At 35.2% G+C, this 25,887-nt stretch overlaps 1 protein-coding gene across 5 annotated transcripts in view; it reads left to right on the forward strand.

Moving 5' to 3' along the window:
* VPS13B (vacuolar protein sorting 13 homolog B) overlaps window positions 1-25,887 on the forward strand; it is a 486,846-nt gene that overhangs the window by 279,373 nt on the left and 181,586 nt on the right. For 3 of the 5 annotated variants that reach the window (XM_075085494.1, XM_075085496.1, XM_075085495.1), the window contains exons 26-30: window positions 3,234-3,405; window positions 4,439-4,553; window positions 6,662-6,803; window positions 8,620-9,028; window positions 14,711-14,822. In XM_075085494.1, coding sequence (XP_074941595.1) covers window positions 3,234-3,405; window positions 4,439-4,553; window positions 6,662-6,803; window positions 8,620-9,028; window positions 14,711-14,822 — 950 coding nt within the window. Of the gene's footprint in view, window positions 1-3,233; window positions 3,406-4,438; window positions 4,554-6,050; window positions 6,118-6,661; window positions 6,804-8,619; window positions 9,029-14,710; window positions 14,823-25,887 lie in introns of all 5 variants that reach the window. The other 2 variants (XM_075085497.1, XM_075085498.1) reach the window with 1 other exon arrangement.

Consider the following 25,887-nt stretch of genomic DNA (forward strand, 5'->3'; position numbering starts at 1 on the left):
TGACACATTATGACTAATATCTAGGGAAATCTTCCCAATCGTAACAGCACTTTCTTCCTGTACACTAATGAAACACTTCTTACAGAGAATGTTTTCTTCATCATGAATTCTTTTGAAAAAGCAGGCATTTTTTTATTTGCTGTTCAGCAAATAGAATGATGATTAGTAATGATAGCACTAACCGCTAATATTAGAGATTTACGAAGTTGAACTGCTTAATTTGTAGAAACAGTGGCTTTAACTCAAGTAACTGCCAGGGTATAATTTTTTCTGTGATGCCTTTTTTTTTTTAACAGATTTCTTTAATACAGTCAACACAGATTTGTACATAGCCAGTTTTGCACATACCTGAATTATGTACTAGCTAGTTACATTCATAATGAAAAGACACCATTAGATGGATTAATAGTCTTGAACTATGGTAAAGTTAGAATTGGACTCATATTTCTGTGTTTGCCTCTTTACAAATGGTATCTGAAGAGCAAAAGCCCACTGTCAATTGAATGACATTTCATAAAGCAAAACCTAATTCGTCAGTCCATAAAACACATGTTGCAGTTTGTTTCTAAATCTAGCAGTGATGATATTTTAAAAAATTGCACAGGTTTATGATTATATATAAGGTTACAGAAGTAACACTGATTTTTCTTAAAACATAATTGATGAGAGTAGGATGTTTCTTTTCTACCTGAATTGTGTGATTTCACCATGGAATGAGCATTACGGTGCTATATACCATTTCCTTCCATCAGTATTAGCCTGAAGGTTTGTCTTACTTGAGCTACGGCCTGATTTTTTTCCTTTAATTAGTTTTAAAAATTGAGAGGAAGAGTTTATAATGTATATATACTCCACTAAGAAACCTCATATTAATAGCAGCTAACGTTCTGCACCTCTGGAGTCTAACAGTTTTTTAAAAGGTAGAACCTATGGCTCTACGCGTAGTCTGTTCAGAGCTGTAAGCAATAATGCCTTATATAATAAATATAAAAATAAATAGAAATATACCTGTTTTCTTTCATGCATTTTGATTAATGCAAAGCCACCATCACCATAGACAATTTAAGATGAGTTGAATCTTAATTCTCATTTCAGCACTTCATTTTACATGTGTTAAACATGAAACTACAAGACCTGGACCAGTTCAGGTGTTATTTTCTAGTAACATATGTTAGCTAATTGCACAAGCTCTCCCTTCCTCATATGAACAGATATCGTGAGTGCTAGGTTCTCTATGTCAGCTATTGACAGTGTAGGTAGTTTCTTAACAATTGTAGTAGATATCACCTAGGTTTTTCAAGGGTAAAGGTTACTGCACACAGATAAAGTACCTTTGCTGTTTCTGTCTGTGTCCTTTAAGAGTTTTGCCGGGGAAAAAGAAAAAAATTAATTTTAGTGACAAAGAGCCAAAAGCATAAAGCAGGAAATGTGTTTCAGTGTTTCTCTCAAAAATGAGGTGGTAAAGGTAATCATATTCTTCATTATGCAATAAATTCTAAAAGCACTAAGTCAGCTGCTCCATTTGGCGTGTATCAGGTAGCCCAAAGTCATAATGGACTATGTACGTGCAAAACTTTTGTAAGATTTTGACCTACCTTCTTGTCTTATGGTTAGGTTGGTGATAAGAGAACATGTATACATGATAGAAATCCTGTAATTAAACTGTAGGCCTGAGTTGATTGAAAATGTGATTTATCAATGTAAGTGCTTCCATATGAGCTATGTAGTTAGGTTTGGGATAAGTTCTACCCATCCAGAAAATAGATTGTTAACAGAACTTCCGTACTCACATTCTCCAGTCTTGGACTGAAGAATGAGTCAAGTATTGTCAGATTTTAAATTTTGCTACTAAAAGTAAGCTTTTCTGGGACATCTGAAGCTGAAGTGAGTGCATTGCCATTTTTTGCCTGACAGGTTAAAATGGATTCAAACAGCAATGCTTTTTGTGTAGGTGTGGGTGTCTTTCATATAAACCATCTCGGCTAGTCATTAGATAAATCTCAAAATTCCCAAACATATTGTTCATCATAATTTGCGAGTCCTAATTCCCAAAACCTTCATTGACAGTTAAGGCTTTGGGTGTTTATTGGTCTGTAAATCTTAGAAACAAGTTGGTCTTAATAGATCAAAGTGACAATACCCTGTTCCTTTCATTTTGTCCTTGAATAATGAAGAAAACTTGCCACAGTTTGTGGACTTGCAAGTGAAGATGCTGGTGGATTTTTAGTTGCTTCTGGTTGACATTAGTGACTTGTGTGTCCATTGCATTCAGTTTAGTAGGCTGTAAATACTAGGAGCTGATGAGCAATTATATGTTTGCATCTTTTCTTTCCTATTTGGAGGCAGTAAGTTCCAGCAAAGGAGCAGGATGAAGCCCTGTGGCCGACAAATATTTTAGTTGTCCCATCAAGAATTAACAGAAAGTGCCTGCAGGGCTCGGATAAGCCAACAGGATTTGCAGTATAGCTCTCATTTGTCAGTTTCTATTCCTAGCAACATTAACCTTTGTGTCGTCTTTGTTGAGCCCCTAATGTTTTAGGGAGCGAACGGAGATTATTTATGGCACAGAAGCTTCTACAAGCTCATTTGTCAACACATCATAAACTTAAGAATATCTCAACTGACAATTACCTTTTTTAAAATAACAGAAATATTTAAAAAGTGGCAACTAAAATGTTTCCAGTTCTTACAAAAAGGTGTTGTTTTGTGAAATCATTACAGGGAAGCACATAGAGGAAGGGGTAAAAAAACCCAGCCAATTCAAACCTGTGTGTATGTAGTATAGACGTGTTATGTCCGCACTGGGTGGCTCTTCATTTGGCACCTCCAACAATTCGCTCTTCCTTTGCCTTTTAGATATGCACATGCCTGCTTACCCCCTTTCCCATTGCATCTCAAAATATTCCTATCAGCCTGTGCTTTTTCACTGATGGTAGTATTTCATTAGTGTAGAGTTAATGAGGAAAGCTTGCTATGCCAAGAGAAACTAAGTCATGGAACCTTACAGTTTTACCATATACTCTTTGCCAAAGTCTGTTACCTAAGAAAAGGGGAATATGTTTTGGGTTTGGTTTTTTTTCTGATATTAAAAAATGGCTTAATTCAAATCTGCTATTAGTGAGTCTGTATTTATATAGTTTGGGAGTCTACATCAGTCTAGAGAAAAGAAAAGAGAAGAGCCATGAAAAGAAATACTTTTTTTTTTTTCCTCAGCTATTATGTCTGTTTCACAGGGTGATTCTCTTCAGGGTGGTGATGACTCTCCATTCTCAGACTCCATTACATTGGAACAAACAACAAGTAATATTGGAGTCTCAAGTGGACGTGTCAGCCTATGGATGCAGTGGATGTTGCCAAAAATTACTATAAAATTGTTTGCTCCTGATCCTAGAAATAATGGCACAGGTATTTTTCCCCTAATATACTATTTTAAATTCCATACATTATTTTACATCACAGTATTAGCTATTCAGAGCATTTATTGACAATATTAAACACTGTAATGCAGAAATAATGGGTTGTATCTATATTTAAACTAGAGTGACAAGCTGTAGTTAGTGCATATAATCAGAATTCAGTATTGTTCTTCGGCATAAACTTCCCCCTCCATGTGGAAAGCTGGTTATATTAAATCGGTTATATTAAATTTCTGGTTATATTAAATTGCTTCATTTTGATACATTAGTAGTATGTTTTGTGTATGTCCCTGTACAGACATGTAGTTTTGTATTGATAATTTCAAATTTAAATTTTACGTAATCATCATAGTATAATCCTTAAAGTCATAGGAAGTTTAATATGGAGTTCTATGTAGAAGTCTCGACTTCTGCATTGAAAAGAGAAATACATGTGGTATACAGCTTCTCCTTTTTTCTTTGCGATTAAGGTTGGATTATCATCTAGACAGTGGTTGTTTGAAAGGAACTGAGATTCTAAAAATGTACTCCAAGACATCAGATATTTTTTTTTTTGTTAGGAAACACTGCTGCTTAGCAATTAAGGTTGTTATTCACAGAAATTTGAAAAATAAGGGGACTGATGATTAAAGCTAATTTTCAGACACATGTACTTGAACCTCTCATTTTTAAAAAAACTAACTACATGAAAGAAAAAATCTCAAGTATTGTTAGAGTAAATATCTTGGCAAATACTTTTTAGATTTTTTTTTTTTCCCCCCAGGAATTATACTATGAACACCTGAACTAAAACCCACATATCTAAATCTCTTCACATTTGTATAAAAAGGTTTGGATTCTAGGATTTTTTCTGGTTCCTATGTGAGTGACACTTGAATCAAAAAGTGCTTTATGAAAAAATTCTAAGTAGAAGTAGTATCATCCTATTTACAAAATGTAGTGTCTCAGATATCTTTCTTGCTTAAGAACTTAAAAGTTTGAGATTAACAACTATTAATTTTTATTTTCTTCGACCATTACAGAGGTTTGTGTTGTCAGTGAATTAGAAGATCTCAGTGCCTCAGTGGATATGCAGGATGTCTATACCAAAATCAAATGTAAAATAGAAAGCTTCAATATTGACCATTACAAAAACAGGTAATTCCCAGGAGTTATTCTGCTTTTATTTCAGGCTGAAAGAAGGCAGCAGGTTTGGGGTTTTTTGTAATTCTTAACTTGAATTTAAGGTAATTGTTCAATTTCAGTAAAATAATTTTAACCTTTTAAGTAATAAAAATCACTATTACATCTTCTCAGAATTAGATCTGATTTCAAGGAAATACATAAAATTGTTATAAATCAAGAGGGCATTTTTTACACTTACTGCTCTGTTGGTCCATTAGACAAAAATAGTTCATTTTAGCTGAACTTTTGAATGGGATATTCCTTAAATATTGCTTCATGTGTCAGCAAGTGCCAATACTTAATGATTTATGGTATTGTACTCTTAAATATTAAAAAGAAATTTCTAAAAAATGGAGATGTTTCTTTTGCTGTGGCTTAACAGCAGTGCATTGCAGGGAACTTAGCTGATTATCTCTGTCTATGTGACATGGCGTAGTGTTATGCAGACATGCACGAGTAAAATTTCAGTAATTAATGTCAACCACTATATCATCAATATTATGTACATTTAGGGTAGGTAGTTAGGCCTACTATATCTCTTGCAACTTTAGCAAGTGTTGTAAGTTGAATAATTTGCTGCATCAATGTGTCTGTGTTCATTTGGCACCCAGATGCACAGTTCTGTAGAGAGATTGTATGTGCCACCTTCTAGCTCATATTGGCTGTGAACACACTAGTCTTGACAAAATAAGAGAGCACCCATATATAGTCTTTGATGAAGTCGGTTAGTGTCTGTAATTACAGGTCAACAGATGCCATTATGGGAGACAGAAATTAAGAGAAAATGGAATAGTTATTGCATTATTCCCAGGGCGGGAGGTAGTTAAAAGCTTCAAAACACATTTTGGCATGGAAAATTACTAAAGTATTTAGGAGCACGAATCATTTTGACTTAGGAGCCAATGTCTGCAAGATCTTATTGGGCACTTATTGTTTCCTGTGCACAACAGGAAGAAGATTAAGTATCAACTTAGTGAAGTTACCAACATTCTGAGACTTTTTCCCCGATCATCTGTCTAAAAAAAAAAAAATTAATTTCTGTTCATTTGCCTAAGTTACAAATGCAGTTATTGTTTGTACATATTGTAATATTTGATAATCAAAATTGGTACTTTATTTTTAAAAAAACCTTTTAAATCAAGTCACAATGGTTTAAAATGCTTTGGAATCCCAGTAGCTAGGTGCTCCTAGCAAGTTTCTTTCTCCGTAGATTCTATGGAAAGCTTGAGAGAATGTACTCCACTCCCAGGAGTGTAATGCTACCTTATAAATGTTTTCAACTGCAGGGTGTTCTTGTTTGCTAAAGTTATACTGAGGTTTTTAAAAATAAAAAGTTATTCCACGTGACCAAATTGTTATTGTTCTCATATATATTTCATAATTTCTTCAGAGTACCTTTCTTTATCTTAAATCTCTGTGGACTAAAAGCAAAAGCAGAGGGATAGATAAGGTGAACGTTCTGTCTTCCAGGCCAGGGGGAGACTGGAAGTCAGGACATTTTGAAGAAATATTTCTACAATGCAGAGAAAAATTTTTGGTGAGATTTATTTAGTAAACTAAGGTGCTTACCTGAATAACTTTTCTTAAGCAACATATTTTTCTTCCTATATATGTTAAAAAGAATGATTACAAGAACTGTAGTACAAAGCACATATTAATACTTAATAGCTCATATTTTCTAAATACTATGATTTTGTAACAAATATGAGTACAGCTTTTCGTTCAGTTTCTTGGTTCTTGTAACCATTCTCCTCCTCATTCCAATAAAGCTATCTGCTGAAAATCCATCAGTAAGTCCTGTTTCTGTATGCAGGGTTTTACTATACTTTTATTCTCATGTGTCTTGATGTCTTGCTGTAGGTTGCCCTTTCACATAAAATTTTATGAAGTATTTTTTTATTACCAGTTTTTTGCTCGATCTGACTGAATTTCAGCTTTTTAAGTAAAGGTATGGATTAGGCTTTTATCTTGCAGTTATATAGACCCGTACAAGTGTAATGTAAATTTTTTTTTTTGCTTATAGTAGTTTTTTTTTTTTCTTTGTGTCTTCCCCTCTTCCATGCCTTGTTCATTACCTCAAGCCTTGGGGAAGATTCTTGGTCTCTGGGGCAATATGGCGGTGTGTTCCTTTCCTGTACTGACAAGCTGAACAGACGTACCCTGTTGGTTCGACCCATCAGCAAGCAAGACCCTTTCAGTAATTTCTCTGGCTTCTTTCCTTCTGTAAGAATCTTTTTTAAAATTTTTACTACAGAACTTCCACTAATAAATTCCAGTTGGAGTAAAAATTTAAAAAAAAATCAAATGGCTTTAGTTTCTGGTAATCTGAATTTATTTTTTACTAGATGTAGTTATTGCTTATAGTGTTTATATTAGTTGTGTTATTTCCTTCTGATCCTTTAGTAATAGTTGTCAGTCATTTTTAGGAGATAGTCGATAGGGAAATGAGGGTTGGGGTTGATGATTCACAACCTGGTACATAACAGCAGTCCACTGAAGTCAGTGGGATTCATTTATATTAAAAGTGAACACATAGAGTAATGTTTGGAGACAAAATGTGTAAAGGCCAGTACTGAACGCTGAATTTTGTTCATGTAATTCTGGTATCTGAATAGGGATTTAAGTACTTTGTATTACTGCAGTTTACCTTTATGCAACCTTTTAAAATTACTCTTAGAATTATGGTAATGCAACAATTTACAATTTCACATTTGAATGCTTGGAACATTACCTCCTGATTCAGAATATCTCAGTGCGAGGTATTTAACCCCTTTTTTTTTCTTGGGTGTTTATCCTTGAAAGACTTTATATGTTATGACACTGGGCTCTTTATCCTCACAAATATATGTCTGTATAGAATCTGTTTATGTTAGTGGAAGTTCTGTGTGGTCTGATTTATTTTCATCATGAATATTGATTGGTAATACTTTCTCTTACTCTGTTTCAATTCTTACAGGAACTTACCTTACTAATTTGTTTTAATTCACTCAATCATAAAAGCTTCCAGTTTTTCAGCATTTATGCTGTGTATCCTGTTTATTTAATAAAGATATTGTTCTACCATTAACAAGGTTTAAATTACATTAAATCATTTTTAATCAAATTTGAGATGCTCAAAGAAAGGACTACTTGCAAAATGCCGTTGCTTTCATTTGTGCTCACATAATTAAAGCTAATATTTAAACAAACATAGAATTCTGTCAAAATGTTTATTACGCTGGTAAAAGAATGGTTTTCCTAGTTGTTATTTTTACATTTTTCGTTCACTAACAATGTATGGCTGAAAGACTTTCAAAGAATACGAAAACTGTACTATACATCTTATGGGAGTTAAGCATCTAATTGCCATCTTTACCTAGGGAATCTGTCCTAAGTGAAGGAATCTGCTATTTCTAAAGTACAGTGCAATATACCTTTAAGCGATGTGCTTTAGCACATGGTATAGCTACTCTCTTTAAATATTCAGAGGTGATAAGGGCAAAACCAGCTCAATTCTTACAGTATTTAGTTGACTACGTGTGGTTTATAAACCCATGCCTAGATGGCGTGAAGCGATCTCAGCACCCAAGTGTTATTTTAGCACCTATGGTATCTGCACATACAGAAGGAACAATGCAAGGCACAGCCAAGGGAGTAAGATCTACTTCTAAAATGAAGGAGAAATGTATATAACTGTGTGAAAAAAATAGTAGAAAATGTTCTGTAAATTTAGACTACTGAATATATGGGGGCTTTTAGCCAATTGGATTTGAATTTCATACAACATAAATTATCAGAAAAGAAAGAAAATGTGCGGGAGTTCATAGTTTTGGCTGACACAATACAGTGAAGAGTGGACACACTGTGGACAAATTGTCCATTCAAAAAAAAATAATTTTTTTCTGCTATTCAGAGACAGTGGAAAGCTATTATAAAATTTATAACCCTAAACATCCTAACTAGCAGAGAATATGTTAATTGATGGATGTTATACATGTACATTTTTGCAGCACATTTGTTAGTTTGGTTTTGTTTTGTTTTTTTCTTTCCCTTGAAACAGACAACTGCAAAACTTTTAGATGGCTCGCACCAACAACATGGATTTCTTTCCCTCACTTATACCAAAGCTGTGACAAAAAATGTCCGGCACAAACTGATATCAAGAAATGAACGAAGAACGTTCCATAAACTGTCAGAAGGTCACACTGATGGTTCTCCTCACTTTCTTCATGAGATCCTTCTTTCTGCTCAGGCCTTTGATGTGGTCCTCTGTTTTCCATTGCTTAACGCGATTGCAAGCATTTTTCAAGGCAGGGTGCCGAGGAGTCAAAAGGAGAAAAGAAAATCACCAGGCCAGCCTATGAGGACTCATGCTCTAACTTCCCGCAACTTGCCTCTGATTTATATCAACACTGGTGTAATAAGAGTCTTCTTTCCCAAAAATGAGGAAGATCATCATTCTGCAGAAGGTACAGTATTTTCGATTGGAGATTTTTTGCTGTTCAGTGTTATAGACAAATACTCTCTAACTTGGTTAAATCACTGACCATTGCTAAGGCCTTCTGTTTTAAGGGTCAGTTAGAAACATCTAACATTCATGCTACTCCTTTGCAGATTTTCTGAAAAGTTTGGTTTGTTTTGTTGTTTGGTTTTTTAAAGTTGTTTTTTTGATCTTTGCTTTCCCAGTACCCATAGAGTTTGCATTTAAAATGTGATTATTTTTTTTAAAAAAAAAAAAAAAGGTCAAGAGTTGTAGAAAGAAAACAACCCAGTTCTGCTGTGGTGATTCTTGTGTCAGCTCTCATTATGCTGATACCAGTTCAGACTTCCATAGACACGTGTTCCAGTGATGGAGTGTTAGCAGGGAGCCTTTGCTCTTGTGGAAATTGACACCTAGAAAACCATGCAATAGAGGCAGGTAGATACTCTAGTTCAGTTTGGAGAAAGATATTAAAATGTACCTTGTGGTTGATGCCCAACAGATAATATAGCTTATCATTTATTTAGTAAGTCTTAGTTGAAGCTATTCAGACTCCCTTATGTCTTCATTAATAGGAAAGCCTTATGGATTTCAGGTGTTTACAGTGGTGTGGGTAGTTTAAGGTGTTCTTTCAAACAACCGTAAGTAGCTGTTTGATCTATGGATAATACTTTTTTATGTAAGAAATTGTTTTCATACGTAAAACATATTTACACCCCTATAATGATCTTCATATAAAAAGCAAAGGGATGCTGACATTAAAATTACATCTTGTAACAGCTAGCAGGAATGCCATCGCTGTCATTACAAATTTTAATGAAACAACAATAAAAAAAGTGTTTTACTAGTATCATTATATGTTTACGTAAGTCCTGTAGGTATGGGGGTTTTTTATCGTTATATATGATAGCACACAATATAATCCTAAGAGTATAGTCTTAAGATTTTTCTCATAACCTAATTTCGAGAAGTGCAGACAGTGAGAATTTCCATAGATCATTTTTTTGCCAGCATCCTCTATAATTTTCCAACTGGGAATTCTGAAAACACAGGAAGATAAAATTAGACTGGCTGTATTGGCAAGAAAGAATTATGATTCTGGTTGGAAGGGAGTTCTAGGGCATGCTGTCAAGGAAATCTTTTTCAAAAAGTATGTTTTTGTAGCTTTGTAGCTGTATACTTCATTAAAAAGAAATTATAAAAAAAACTTTGTCTTGTTGCTATCCCTTGCTTGAAAATGCATGGAAAGAACAGAATTGCCATGGTTAAGCATGGATGCAGGAAGAAAGATTATGCTTTCAAAGAATAGTACTAGAAATTATCTTTACTAAATTAATAAGAAAGCCAGCTCTTCCACTGGAAAACTCTGAAATATCATCACTGTCAAAATCAGTGCCATTCTCCTTTCATTTCTTCTTCCACCCCAGATTTTCCCAAACTCTTGTCTGTTTCTGAATGTGAAATAAAGTGCTTTCTCTTCTTCTGCTTATTGTCTTCAAGAACAGTAGAAATTAGAAACAATAATAAGGAATAAGAGCTGAATGTGACCCATGTTAGTTGTGTGCTAGGTCAGAGGAGTGTTATTGATTTTGGAGATATGCTTGCATAGACCTTATTAATCATTTATTGATTGAGAGATTTTTGATCCAATAAGGCCTGTGTGTTTCAAGTTGCGATCTCTGCAGTAAAACTAGAAAAACAATAACTTCAGTTTCTCTTCTAGTCAATCATCTGCTTTTCATGCCTTGTACCTAGCAATAGCTACCAAAACTATCCTCCCCCCAAAAAACACATGTAATTGTGACTTCACGTAGAGAGTTAAAAAAAACAAAACCTCTCTGTTCTTTATTTGTGCAGTCCAAAAACCAAACTTGCACAACGAACTGTGGTAAACAAACACTATGAAATAATCAAAATCATTATTTTTCTCCTGAGGAATTTGCATACACACATGCATGAATACACCCACACAATTGTATAACATTTTAGTTTTGTGGTTTTTGCAGCAGCAGCAGATTAACTTTTCTTTTTCTGGTCGGACTGGAGGGTAGCATTCTATCCTAGGCAATAGGCAATGCTGCTTTCCCTCAGAGTTTGGTTTGTTAATACGTCAGGTGGTGCTTCAAGCTCTGACCAACAGTCCACGTTTACTTAATGATGAAGTACAGATAACTAAATATGTAAAAGCAGTATATAATAAAAACAAGAAATACTGCGTAGCAGAACACTATAAATAAAAATTATAAAGTGCAGAAAACAGAAGAAGTGGTAAAGAAAGGGAGAATCCGCATCTGGCTGATTTGAGGACAATAGGAACATTTTTTAGTATATACTAGGAGCAAAATATCAGGAATCACTAGAAAGAACGTGACAAATTTGTTGATAGTGAAAAAGGCAGCATCCTAAATAAACGTATGTCCTGCATTTGTAGAAGTGATATATTCTTGTCACATGAGCGTGACTCTCCACTTTGAAGTCTGTCATAACATATGGTCTGTAACATCCTCCTTGCTTACTATTAAACAGTTTCAAATTAGTCAAACTGAGTAACTTGTGCTCAGGGATCTTAGTCTTCTGAGGCTAATTTTTAACACATCTTGGAAGAGCAGGTTTTAGACAGCTGAAGGTATATCTAGTAAAATTGAAACGTGATGTTAAAGTAAAATAAGACAGGTAGTTTTATTGCCCTCCCTCAGAGAATGTAAAGGAAAAAAATCTACTACAGGATTCAGTTAATTAAGAATTACATATTTGTTACACGATAATAAATACAGTTTTATGGTAAATTAATCTTGTTAAACACACATGATTTCCATTCTTTATTATGGTTACAATTCTTAGTTTATAAAATGTTTGCTAAGATTTTATATGCTTAGACTTGTAAGGAGTTTGACATTGTGTCTCATGGTATTCTAATTTAAATACATCCCCATACAATATCTGTGGAAATGTTAAATGAATTAAAAATGGCTAACTAGAAGTCTAAAAAAAAAAAAAAAATTGTCAGTTGGGAATAGTAAATGAAATTGGTATTTAATAATCTGAAAGTAAATATAAAACCATTGATGCTATCATCAAGGTATGTTGCAAAGAATTTCCTGCGGAAAATAACGTTAGGGACTCTGTAGGCCATGCATCTGGATCATAGTGCTTACACTGCTTCTTGTAGAAAATATGCTAAATCTTCTGAAGCTAAAGTTATATATCAAGAAAAGAATTTACACAGATTATATCTTCAGGACTGGAGAGACTATCCTGGGAGACAGTGGCTGAAAACAGCCTAAGGGTCGTGGTGAACTTCGTGAAAAGAAATAAGGGAGATAGCTGTACTTCTGCATGTGGCAACTGATGGAATATCTTATCCCATTTGCTTTCTATTATAAAAGTGGGTATTGATAAAAGTGGAGAGGGTGCTGAGAAGCACCACAAATGTTCATGAAGTGCTGGAGAAGCAGCCTTACAGGGAAGAACTAAAAAAGCATAATGTGTTTAGCTCAGCAAAAAGAAGACTGAGATGAGTGGGTAAAACCAAGTGAGATTGTGAACATCATTATTACACTTGGGTCTGTAAGATTTTCCTAGATTGTACTCATGTTGTGTAGTGTAGACTTTTTTCCCTCTCAAATTTTTAAATATATGTAATGACTGTGATTGTTTACTACATTATTACCATATTTTGAAAAGCTAATGGGAGAATTCATGGGTTAATGAATGGAGATATGTATTAGTCATCGTAAATCATGAGTCAGATTACCACTCATTAGAAACCAGCTGAAAATATTAATGCCTATAATTCTTTCTGGTTTAAGACTGACTTAATTTCTTGACTTACAGGAAGCTGTACACAAAAGAACCACACTCAGTCTTGAAGGAAAACCTAAAATGCTTGCATAATAGGGACCGTGATGAGTTAGTGCTGTGTTTATTTTGCTAAGTGTCAGAGACAAATTAAAATTTTTAGCCTAAGATGTATTTTACTAAGAACTACTCAGAATAAGGCATTTACCACCTAATTAAATTGCAGGTACAATCTGAAGTATATTTACTACCTTCACTCCTTTTTCTTACATGATGGGGGGTGGGGGTGAATCAAACACGTTGAGTGTACAGTGGCAAAAATTCTAATACTTAGTACAATACCTTACTCATTTTTTGATCTAAAGGTTGAAAAATACAGTTTCTGATTTAGTCACAAACAGGATTTTGTTGTCAGCCTAACTTTTCTACCTTAGTTCTGGCCACCAAACCATCTGTATATGGTTTTGCTCTGCTTTGTGGTCTAAAGGATTTGGCTTTGTTTTTTCAGTAGATGAGATTCTTTTAAGTCAATTCTTTATGTTCTAATTTAGTTGTATGTCAGAATTTGTGTTACCACTCTGATATTTACTCTGGTTTTCCCTACAATTATTTCAAAATATCATATGAGAATTTCTGTGAATTGTGTGATTTCTTATATCTTTTTAAAAAACACGAGTGTGTACATATATAGCTGCAAAGCATGTTGCCTTATGCACCAAGACAATGCTGGTTTTGGAGGAGCCATATTTTAAGCTCACAGATTCCTCTGGTTCTTTCCACACCAAGCATTTCACTGTTTGGTAAAATATTTAAACCCTGTTCTGCTGCTACAGTCTTGTTTTCGGAAGTCATATATGAGTCTTGCAGAATTTTCTTGGATGTGGGAGCAAGTATGCTGTTGTTCCATCCTTGTTATGTATCACGCTGGTGTTGAAGTGAACCATTTAACTTCAGAGATGAACTCCCTGACCTTATATCACATGTTCTCAGGACCCTCCTAGTCACTATGGAGTGGTCTGAGCAGAACCTTATCCAAATACTTTGCGTATGTCTGTGTCTGCTGAGAAGGAGATGCAGTAGACTCAGTCTCTTCCTGTAAGGAAACTTCACAGACTTTGTTTTCTACAAGAAATGTGGAGCTATTTTTTTCTGGGCAGAACTTTGGTTTTCTCTCTGGTATGACCACTGCTTTTAAAGCAAAGCACTTATACATGTGGGCGAAATTTGAATATGATGGAGATGAAGTGGAAAGCAGAGGTTTTTCTTCTTGGGGTTATTTTGTTATTGGAGTGGAATTTACTGTCCAGTACTACATCTTGTTCTTCGTATATGTGTCAAATTTTGAATTCTTTTGTTTCAATCCTTGTGTTTGAACTTTTCATGTGTGTTGCAACCCATACCAAATGCTACTAGGATGGTTACATTGCAATATCCTGCAGTGTTTTACGTTTAAAGGAACCAGGGCCATATTAAAAAGGGTGCATGATTCAGAGTGCTTTACGTGCTGATATTTCAGCAGGTAATTATTGGAAAAATAGATCACAAAGAAGTCTGTGGGATCAATAGAACTTTGGACAAAAAAAGTGTCAGAGAAAATGAGAATTCACAGACGAGGGTTCAGTTGTGTGATAAAACTCTGTGGGGAAATGAAATGACAACAGTTTTGTCTTTTATGTATCGCAACTCTTGAGTGCTATTGATTTTATGGGTTCTCTTTTTTTTTTTTTTTTGGCATTAGTTGTTGCTCCTGAGCAGAGCTGAATCCTTAGCAGACATTCTTGTTTAGATTTTTTTAAGAAATAGTTTTTCAGTGTTTCTGCTATGCGCGTTTGACTCTTAATCAGACACATGTGTTCTCTTCTCATAACTACAGCTAATCCAGCAATTAAAGAAGACACTTTGGTTCTCAAGATTGGATCTGTCTGTATGGCTCCTCAGGCTGACAACCCTCTTAGTAGAGCTGTGCTCAGAAAAGACATTTATCAGTAAGTGCTGGGGGAGGGCTTTGGGTCTCAGAAAAATTCATTTTGGGAGAAGTTAATTGATCAATAAAACGGGTACGTGCAGCCTGTAAAAATACTTTTCACATACAATCTTTTGATATTCAAAACCAGGTTTTTCTGATTTTCTTCACTTGTGGGCTTTCAAATCCATTTAGACAAATCAAGTTCTTCTGTGAAGTGCTGATGAATAACAGAATTTAAATGTCAAGTCATTACGAAGCTTAAGCTCACAGATGAGAACATTTTAAGAGACTTTCTTTTATTCGGCTACTACTAAGTTCACCTAAGAGAAAAGGAAATTTTTTGTGACTACCAAAGTGCTCAGTAGCCATATAGTGTGAAGGAGATAGATCTTAATAATATAAATGGTAAACATATATTCAAACTGTAGAAATCTTGATGTCATGTAGATCAAAGCTGAAGGGAATGCAAACTTCTAAGGAGCTCTTGCCCAGTAAACACATTTTCTGTGAAAATGTCATGCTCTGGATTGTGTCACTAAGTATGTGCAAACCACACTAATCATATATAGGCAGCAAAACTGGTGAACATATGTAATCAACGTGATAAAAGTAATATATGATCCTTAGTAGAGTTGGCACTGTTGCCAGACATGAAAGTATGGTTGCAAATAATACCAAGTGAGAAAAGTCACAGAAATACAGATGAACAAGTGTCTTATACTTCCCGTTGGTCTGTTTTTCAGATGTGGCAATATTTTTAACTACTTCATAATGCTCTTCAATAGAAATTACAAACATCAAAATCTTTTCCCAGCAGTAAAACATTTACTGCCTAGAATATGACAGCAAGTTTTACTTTTTGTCAAGACTAGGATTTTTAGGAGACCATGAAATATCTCCAGTTTCTCTTCTGATAACTTAGAAGTTGTAAGAGTCTTTTTCTCCATATTTCCATGTGGAAATATTTAAATTAGTGTTTTTGCTTGTATGTTTGGTTATAGTAGTTTATCTCTTTTTTTATTATATTATGGAGCTTTCATGGAAGAAACCTACAGCCTGGCACCAACAACAGCTTTGGGTGGCAGGGCCGGATCTGACTATCAGTGTGTCCACAGATAAAAAGAGATCTTCCTGACATTTGTACTGGCTCTTCCTGGTTCTGCCCTCTCTGTCTGAGGAGAGCCCCATTTGATATCTGCTTTGAATTACAGAACCACCGTTATTCTCACAGCAACCAAAAATTTATCAGAAAAATCCCATATGGTGAAGTGGAATCTGCAAGTTCCACCTTCTGTAAGTTTTTTTCTGTCACCAGAGGAACTTCGCAATATTCTTTATGCACGTTACAAATCAGTGAGTAAGCAACATGAGGCATGAGATTTGCATCTAAAATCAATGAAGCTATGCCAGTTAACATTTTTGAGTCCAATGTCTTTGCATCTGTGGCTTTACCTGAAATGTGGAAATTCCATGCTTTTCAAACCAGAAGTCACTCAGGTGCTTCAAGGTTCTGATGCTCTTTTGCTTTATTGGTCTCTGGGTCTTATATGCACACATGTTCCAGACTAGATTTGTGCAGTGTAAATTTGGTTTTCGTAGTTTTATACAGTTTTGGTATGCTCTGGTCCTCCTTTAGAAATCAAGACACTAAATTGGTAAGGTAGAATCAAGCAGTGGGCCACAGACATCTCTCACCCAACTGTAACTTGCTTCTTTGTGACCAGTCTCACAACATCATGCTTCCTGTGCCGTTTTCTGAGAAATGTCTGCCATTTTCAGTAATTTCCTCTAACTGCTTCTGTGACCATTTTTCTAATTTCTCAGCAGCTGTCAAATTACTCAGTCTTATCTTTGTTCCTTTAATCATTGAATTATACTAGCTGTAGTGTTTTTAAAATATCTTGGGGCAGAGTGTCGAGTTACTTTGCAGAGTTTTATGAGACAATATTGAAGTTGGTAGTGGGTGGTCTCTTGGTTTTGGGAAGAGGGTTACTATTTTGATCTGTTTAAGCAAGCTTCAAAACTTTCAAGCAATATGATTTAGTATTTTTTAATTACAAATATTAAGATTCCAGTTTGGAATCAAAGTAAATGCATTTTCTAATTACATATTCTTTGATCCAGAACATACTGTAGTTACAGAAGCATGGCTGAAGATAGCCATTCATTTTCTTACATGGCAGTCACTGCTGTTAGACCAGTGGAGTTGTGAGTGGAGGTTTTTGTATTGTTAGGGCAGGACACAGAGTCTGTATTCAAGAGAAAAAAAAAAAAAAACAAACAGTGGGATACTTTTAACACGTAGGCCTGATGTTAGTATTTGTTTCTTCATATATGAGATTTCTTAACTTGCACAGTATTTGCCCTTTTTAACCTGCTCATGGGAGATGGTACTAGATAGCAAAAATGTATAACTGGAGCTAATACAGAATGCTTAAAAATCAAGTGGTAAAAGGAACAAACCCACACGATGTGTAACTCATGTATTTTGGTGAAAGATTTCATAGTAAATATCGACAGAGGTACAAGTAGTACAATATCCAGCTTAAGAGGCTCAAAAAAAAAAAATACAGCAGCCTCTTGATTGCTGAAGAATTAGCTGCTACAGCATTCTAATAATCCCAACATGTCATCTTCTGTCTTTTTCCAACCTCTCTTTTCCTCTAATTTGCTGCTCCTGCTTTTAATAGAATAAAAGAAAATAAATCATTGTCTGAACCACTGTCTTTACAGTGTTTCTGGAGTGGGGATACAAACTTAATTTGCGGTGTCACTTTGGTTTAAACAGTCTTCTGTTTAGGTCTGAACTACAACCACATGCAATTAATGTCACTTTTGTAGTGTTTCATGAGAAAGAAGAATTTTTGCTTCTCATTTAGAAACTGTTCTTTTAGGAAAGGCTGAGAAACTTTTTCATGGCTGAAGGCTGAATAGGCTTTCCAAATATCTTTTGATTTTGTCCCATAAATTCATACATGAAAAACTGAATGTGCTCATATATCATTAACAGAATGCCAGTGCATGAAAGGTAAATCTGGTATGGCTGCAGGTCATACTAAATAAACTGGGCCACTTCTGGCCTCTAAGCTGAAGCAGCTCCATCTGTGTCTTAGGAAAAATAGTTTACTTGCTTAACTTGGAGAGAGAACTAAATTGAAAATGCAATGTTGGAAAACTAATGTGCCCCAAAACTTTGGGCACAAATATTTTTTCAGGTGATTATTGGAAGTTGGAAAGAAATGTATTGACATAGTAACTTCAGCCTTATTATACCATATGAATATTAGTCTAAAAATAACTATTTCCTCCAGTAGAAAATGGACTAATTTATTTTAGACTTGTTAGTACACATAGTAAACAAAGATGCATGTACCATAACAGTAAATGCAGGGCTCCTGAAAGTACAGTGACACATTTTTAGCTGGTCATAATAAGAGACAATTTCTCCTTCTCAATTCTGGGTTTTTTTTCCTACAAAATCCTAGTATTTGGTTTGTTTTTTTTTTAATACTTTCTCATGAATTTCTGATTCGTGAACCACAGCTAAGGTGTGTTTGTCTTCAGCAAATATGACCAGAATTGTATGTTCCCATCAAGAAAGTGCCAATTCTGTGGAGCAGAACACTTGCAGGTGTCAGAAGGCCCTGGGACGAGGAGAAGAATAAAGGGGATTTTGGATAAGGGTGCAACTGAGGCAGCTGCCTTGCCTGGCTGAAAAGAGGGAAGAGCAGTTAATTAAAACTGTGGACGAGTCAGAGTAAATGAAGTTTCTGCTAAGCAGTGAAGGAGAACACCACATTTTTGTGGGTTTTAACTACCTGATCATATTAAACTTGGGACTGGGGGTGCTGCTGTTTTGAGAGACTCAGCAGGCTGCAGAAAAAAAGATGATGTGGCCATTTCTTGGCTTTTGTGATCATGCTATGTATGTTAGAACTTTCAAAGTGGCCAGATGAATGGTCAAATACATTTGACAAAACAGGGAAAGGTTTTGGGGAGGAAGAGATAGGGGAATCATGTTAATGCCCTGATGGAGTGAAAGTCAGCCAGTTATTTGATATTAGGGAAATCACACTGGAGGTAAATTTTATAAATGCTGTAACTACAGGAAAAAAACAAGTATCTCTTTGGAGGCAAAAATTACATTTCTTAGCCCTCGCTTGCTTTGTTTGGCTCTGGTGTCTAGTAAGATAAAAATTCCAGCTGAAGTTTTTTTCCTCAAGATTTTCGTAAAACTCTTTCATCTATGGATTCTTTGGTACCTAACATCAAAGGTATGCTTCTGCTACAGTGTTAGTGTAATGAAATTAAGAACTTAACTGTAGGCCAACTACACAGAGACCTTTAGCAGTTGTGGTGCTCGTAGAAATGCTTTGTTCACTTTGGAGGACATCAGATTTCTTATTAGCAGTGAGCACTTCTCTAAAAACTTAATCATATATTTTTATGTGGAGATCACTAAAAACAGTTACGTGGCTGATTCTGTTACAAAAATCCAAGGGAAGCATAGAAACGTGGAAAATTTTCAGTTGGAAGGGACTTCTCTAGTTCATCTAGTCCAGCTTCCTACTCAAAGCAATTCAGAACAAGTTGCTCAAGTCTTTCTCCCGACAACAAACCTTGCAGATTATTTAGATCTGTTTGATAATCACTTGTCAAAAAAACAGACTTTTGATGGATATAAAGCAATTCTGAGGGCACCAGGCCAGAAGATCCTTTTCCATGTATGGAGATGGCTGCAGCAGAGTAGCATCTCCTGGGGTAGCTCAAAAAGCCACATTTCCTTCTTTGTGTATCTTCATAGGTTTTCCCTTTATCATTTGCTTAGTTCTTTCTCTTTTAATAAAAGTGGCTAATGTAGAATATCAGCATGAATAAATTATAATGCTTTAAAGAAGTGTAACTAATCAAATGTCTGTAGTTATCTGAACCAGTTTTCTGCCCAATTATCTCACATTCTCAGGGATAATTTTGTCACCTTTTTAGATTAAAACAGTGTTTTCCTGTATATACAAACAGTGCTTAGTGCAGTTAAGCTGAGCATAGTTGGAATCCTTGAACACTTTTAGTCAGTGGAAACATGACATAAAAAGGACTGAATTAAGGGGGGGAAGTGTGTATGTTGGGGGTTTATCACAATGAATACCACTAGTTGTGCTAAGCTACCAGCAGCACTGGACAGTGTCAATAGGAAAATGACTGAGAAAAGTTCATCTCAAGACCCAGCAATTCTGTTTCTCTGACTGAAAACTAAGAGGAAGTAGACACACTTATATTTTACAACTTAGACCACTTATGTCTTATTTAGGCTCTGCTTAAATATGAAGCACAGAGCTGAAATTGAGATGATATTTAGTTCTACTTCTGTACTGGGACAAGGGCCCTATTATACCAAATACTGTGCAAATTGCCTGCTTGATTATATAGATAATTGCCAGTCATTCCCAACATGGTTGTTTTTACAATATTAAAACATGCTCTGATGTAAAACATTAATTAATAGAATTTTAGGTAGTATCCATAAGCAGATAGAGTAAAGTAATTTTGAGGTAGAATATTGTTAAGACAAAAATGAAATGGCTGACAGAGAGCACAGAGCATACAGGCTGTGTGGAGGCTATTGTGAAAGGCCTTGCTAATAAAGACCGGAATAAATATTACTAAACTATCAAGCTCTGGAAGCTTAGGTGAACAGAATCACAAGCTTTCCTCAGCTTGGCCAATAAAGAATCTAATTGTTGTCCATGCTCTGGATTCATCATTTCTGAGATCCAAGGATTTCATTCATGTCATACATCAAAGCTTAATAGTCCAGGTCTTGAATGTTCCATGGTCATTTTCATGTGTAGATCTTTCATAGATCAAAGCATAAAGCTGTCCTTAGACTGTTTTCAATTTGTCAATGTAAATGGAAATTCTTTAAATACTACCCACCCCACCCCCCAAAAAAAATTACATGTAAAGTAATCATGAAAAGGTAGCTGTAAATTATTTCATATTTTTTCTTAAAAATTTTCGCCTATACAAGTGTTTTTATTAGAAATGTGTCTAATCTGTGTTTTTCATTTTTGTAGTTTACTGTTTTGTGCTGGTTTTTAACTCTCAAACATCTACAAATAACAAAACAACGTTGTTTTTATTATAAAATATCTGCTATTTATCTTTATTTCAAGGAGCTTTATCTAGACCACGCTTGTAATAATCATGTAATGCCCATAATGTGTTAACAAAAATCCTTCAGTTCAAAAAAAAGAGTAATAAACAATTTTGTGTGTCAGTGCTGATAGTGCTGGAGTGCAGGGAAGGAAAGAATGATGGAAGGAGTTTATGCAAGAAGCACATACATAGCCAGCAGTCTGTGTGGAAATATGTTTTTTCTTTCAAATGTGGTTTGGAAAATCAAATGCTTTTCAAAACTTTTCAACAGCACCCACATCTATAAGCATCTTTTCTTCCAAAATATTCTTTGTTCAGTATTAAATTGCTGTGGGACATATTTATATTCAAAAAACTATACCTTTAAATTATTGTTAGAAAAAGCCTGAATTTTCTATAACTGTAGTATGCGCAATAAGGTTTTCCTTTTCAAACCAATTAACAGTTAAAAAAACAACCAAACTTCTTTTCTGCATACAAGTTTAGTGTTCAGATAACTAAACAGTTCCCAGAATACACACCTAATATGACTATTTCCTTTTAAGAGTCGATTATTTCATAACGATTGTAATAAAACTTATTTTCTGTTTTTCTTTAGGTTTTTTGAATACTTCACTGAAGCTTATTTGGTAGGCAAACAAAGAATTAGCTAATGCTGACCTAAGTGTCTTTATTTTTCTCTGAATAAAGGCAACAAAGATAATCAGTGAAAAAATGTATGCATACATATTTTTTGATGGAAGTGTGAGCAGCTTATTAAAATGTGCATATGTACCATAGAGAATTAAAAAAAGTAAAAGTTACAGTGCATCATAAAATCTCTACTGCAGTTTTTCTTTAATTTCAAAATGTTTAAAACTGCAGAGGTAATGTTATGTGGGAAAATAACTTTTAGGGAAAAAAAAGGAGAGGTATTTCTTTTATTGCATAGAGGTTGTGCAACAGGGTTACGCTACCACCATTTTTAGTACTTTACTTCCTGTGTTAAGGCAAAAAAAATTCTAACAGTGAGCATTTTGAACTTGTTCCTGTAATTTATTTTCTAATTTTTCAGATTTCAGACCAGGATGTTTTCCATTCATCAAGATATGTCTTTTTTTTTTTTTTCTTTTTTAACAAGATTACCTCTACATTTAATCTGCATATGCAATCTTTTTTTTTTGCATTTGATAATCTTTAGCTTTATTAATTGTTGGATTGGGGTTTAAATCAGAATGTTCGTATTGAATAGCAAGTTCTAAATATTGTCCTTTGCTATTGTACTTGAACCCATGCTTTTTCTAGCATAAAGACCTTAGCAAAGTCATCTTTATCTTCAATAAGAATCCTATACCTCTCTCTGGAATAGGGCTTGGACGTCAAGTCATTTCCTGCTTTACATTTCTCTCTCCTAACTTTAGTAGAGAGGCAAAAAAAGAAAGTCTACTTAGACCTTCTGCCCAGTAAAATATTCATATATATGGATAGCATTACATGGAAACACCACTCCTAATTAACACTGGCATGTTTGAGGCTATTGCAGCAGTTATTAATTTAAAACCCTCGGTGGAAACTAATTGTAAAATAACAGCTGGAACTGCCCATTTAGTTTCAGAAATATAGCTTGTTAATTATCTAATACCAAAAGCTATTCAAAGCAAAATTTGTGTTTGGAATTCAACTTTAAAATGTTCAGCTTTAACTATCATCGTATTTTTACTAGAAATCTCTTCAATTGTGAGTTTTACTACAATCTGCAGTAATACATGACTGATTTGCCTAAATATATATATATTTAAATACATATCCTTATAATGTGATAGTCAAAATTAAATAAATTTCATAATAAGAAAAGCATTTCTACAACTTTATTTTTAACTCTTTCACTGAATTTTTTAATCCGATTCTTAGAATAATTTTTTGTTTCTTTGTGCAGTTCCTCATAGAAGGCAGATTGAAATATGCTTTACAGAAACACTCCTATCAAAGAGCACTGCCATTATTGTGTCATTTAAGCATCCATTTGTTGTTAATCAGGCAACTTTTTTGGATACCTTATCAAGTATGTCAGGAAAACAAAAAAAATCAAGTAACTGTCAGTAAAAAATGCATTCAAAGGAATAACCAATTCATTCAAACAGAGCAAAGGTGAAATCTGTAAAATTGTCTACTTTTTGAAGTCTCCTAGTAACTCTCAAGCAGTGCGTGTGCTAAAAAAAGATTTTAATATGAAAAATAACATTTTTTTATAACAATAACAATGGTTTATTGTTACTTTCAATTTTGTTTTGAGAACTTAATATGTATTCTATCTGCAAAGTTCGTCCTTTCTTGCAGTCAGACGCTTCTGACTTGGCTGAGGTACTTGCACAAATGTGTTCTTCCCCCTAGCAGCATCCCAGCCCTTCATGAGGGGGAGAGGGGAGGAGGAATGGAATTAATTTTATGGAGATTCACAGAATTGTGTTTATGTGTGCCCAATAGTCCTGCTCTAGAGGCAGGCAGAGATTTCAAAGAGCATCTTCATAGATCTCCTGTAGCTGTACGCTTCTACGGGAGAACTTATCTTGGGCCGCATATCTCCGGGACACAGGGCTCTACCCACCCTGGGGACAGTGATGCACAGACATCAATATGATGGATACAAAATGTCCGTTTATTTAGCTGCGTCACACGCTTATGTAGCTCTTGCGCTTCCTGTTCCTGCCACTCCTATGGGGAGGAGTCTATCTTTCCGTCACATCCCGTGATCTTCCGGTCGCCGATCCCTGTCTATTCCCCTACAATCTCCCAAATTGCTTCAGGTTTGACATGGAAGATCATGGGAAGTTGCTCATGTGTTTGGGAGGGACTCCAGCGGCGAGGCATGGTGAGAACCACTCTGAGTTTGGCACCCTGTGGAGGTGGCTGTTTTCAACAGTGCAGGGCAACGCAGTGGGCTAGCTATGACTGGCTTGCACACACAGTCAGCAGGCAAATGTGATACCGCCAGCCTCATGCTCCATGTTCAAGCCTTGTTTTGGCTGTTTGCCCCACTCTAGTCTGTTTGCTAAGCGGTGGAGGAGTTGCAGTAGAGTGAAGATCTCAGTCTTGGTGCTTGGGGCAACTGCATTTAGTTTTTCTGGTAAAGCTTTTAAGTTTACTGTGTGGTTATGATTGTTTTATTATTCAGGTATAGCTCATTCTCACTAAAACCTGTGTGTGATTTAGAACTAAATTGGGAATAGAGTTTCAGACTCCCTTTAAACTGGCCTGTGGTTTCAGGTAGTGAAATTCTCAGGTCAAAGAGTTTAGCTGTAAACTTGGGAGACATGCATGAGAGAAGCATCTCTTCAAAAAATGAGTCTACAGAGTGTTCAGTACTATATTTTATATAATTTATTGTAGCATGTACTCCCTTTCTTTTACTATTTAATCAAGATACCATCATTTAACAGCTTAAGGTCAGAAATAAGTAACAGTTGTAAAGTATAACTTTCACAAGGGCATTGCTTTCTCTGTTGTGCCAGTGCACTACACTTTGTTCTATAAAAAGGTTTCTCAGCTGCAGGTGATCTTAACTCCTGTATGTTCTGCAAAGTCAAGGGTAGGTTTAAGATACACAGCAGCCTGAACTCAGTTTCCTTGGTCTTCTGATATTTCTTCTGCTTCAAATACTGTTTTAACACAATTAGTATTTACTGTGTGGTATATATGGAGCTTGACATGTGAAGTTCATACAACTTCAGTTTTGAAATCTGTAATATGTTTACGAGTGACTGAGTGGAGGAGAGATTAGGATTTCGTTTGTTTGTACTGGTTTGAGTTATTTAGCATAGTTTTTTTTTCCATCTCCTTTCTTCCAAAAAACTGCAGTTCTGCTGTGATGAAGCCTATTACAGCGAAGCCAATGAAAATAAAATCAAACATATCAGAAATTGTTTGAATTTTGGTTAGTTTTAATCCTTTTAATCCTTTTAATTCTATTCTGTTGTTTTATATAATGAAATGCTCAATATTTTGAACTACTTTCCATGGTATTTCTTAATCTTTAGATAATAAATACTTGTTGTGTATAGGTAGTGATTTTTTTGTTTAATTGAGTCCTTAAGGTCTTGTCATCTTCTCCCTAGGAAGAGTAATTTCTTCTCCTTTTTGTTTTGTTAAGCTTTTGCACATTTTAAATGAGCCCATCAGAAATCTCATGTCTGTGTTTCTCCTCAGCCAGCACTGAAACACACGTCCTTCACTGAAATCAGGTTGTGTAACTATTTGCTTCCCTTAACTCTGATAATGGCCCTTCTTCCCATTTGAAAATATTTTTCGAACTGTTAATTCTTCCCCAAATTAATTCTTGGTTTGTTATGGTGGAAAGAAAATATGTCGGATGTTTGAAGAGCTCTTTGAGTTGAGAAGTCTCTCACATTCCCACCGAAGCACATGGTGTGCAGACTAGCCATGCCAGTGAAGGTGCTAAAGGAGTAAAACATGGCCCTGGGCTTCCTTGGGGCGGCCTGGAGTGGGGTGGATGTAATGTTGATTTTTAACATTACTTTAGCCGTTGTCTTCTTTGGGCAATGAGTTTTGTGCCCACTGAGGCTGCAAATCTAAACTCAAGCCGTTTTCTAAGACTGCCTTTTCTTTGCAGCTTAATGTGTTGCTGGTGGTACTTGTGTATAGTGAGCTGACTGAGGGAGCTGAAGGAGCTCAAAAAATTTTGGGGTCATCAGGCAATTTTTTTCAGTCACACAAGGATTAGCCTTAGCAAAATGGTAGTATTGCAGCAGCCTGGGCTTGGATCAGCTTAATCTGCCATCGCACTTTGGGCTTTTGAAACACAGCACAGAACCTGACACTATGAACTCAAAATTTTAATAAAATTCTCAGATTCAGCATTACATTATTAAACATACTGTAACAGTTTAAAAAGGTAAACAAAAAAAGGCACAGAGACAAAGAAAAAAGACATT

Source organism: Phalacrocorax aristotelis, chromosome 2, assembly GCF_949628215.1.
Source record: "Phalacrocorax aristotelis chromosome 2, bGulAri2.1, whole genome shotgun sequence".
Classification (NCBI taxonomy): domain Eukaryota; kingdom Metazoa; phylum Chordata; class Aves; order Suliformes; family Phalacrocoracidae; genus Phalacrocorax; species Phalacrocorax aristotelis.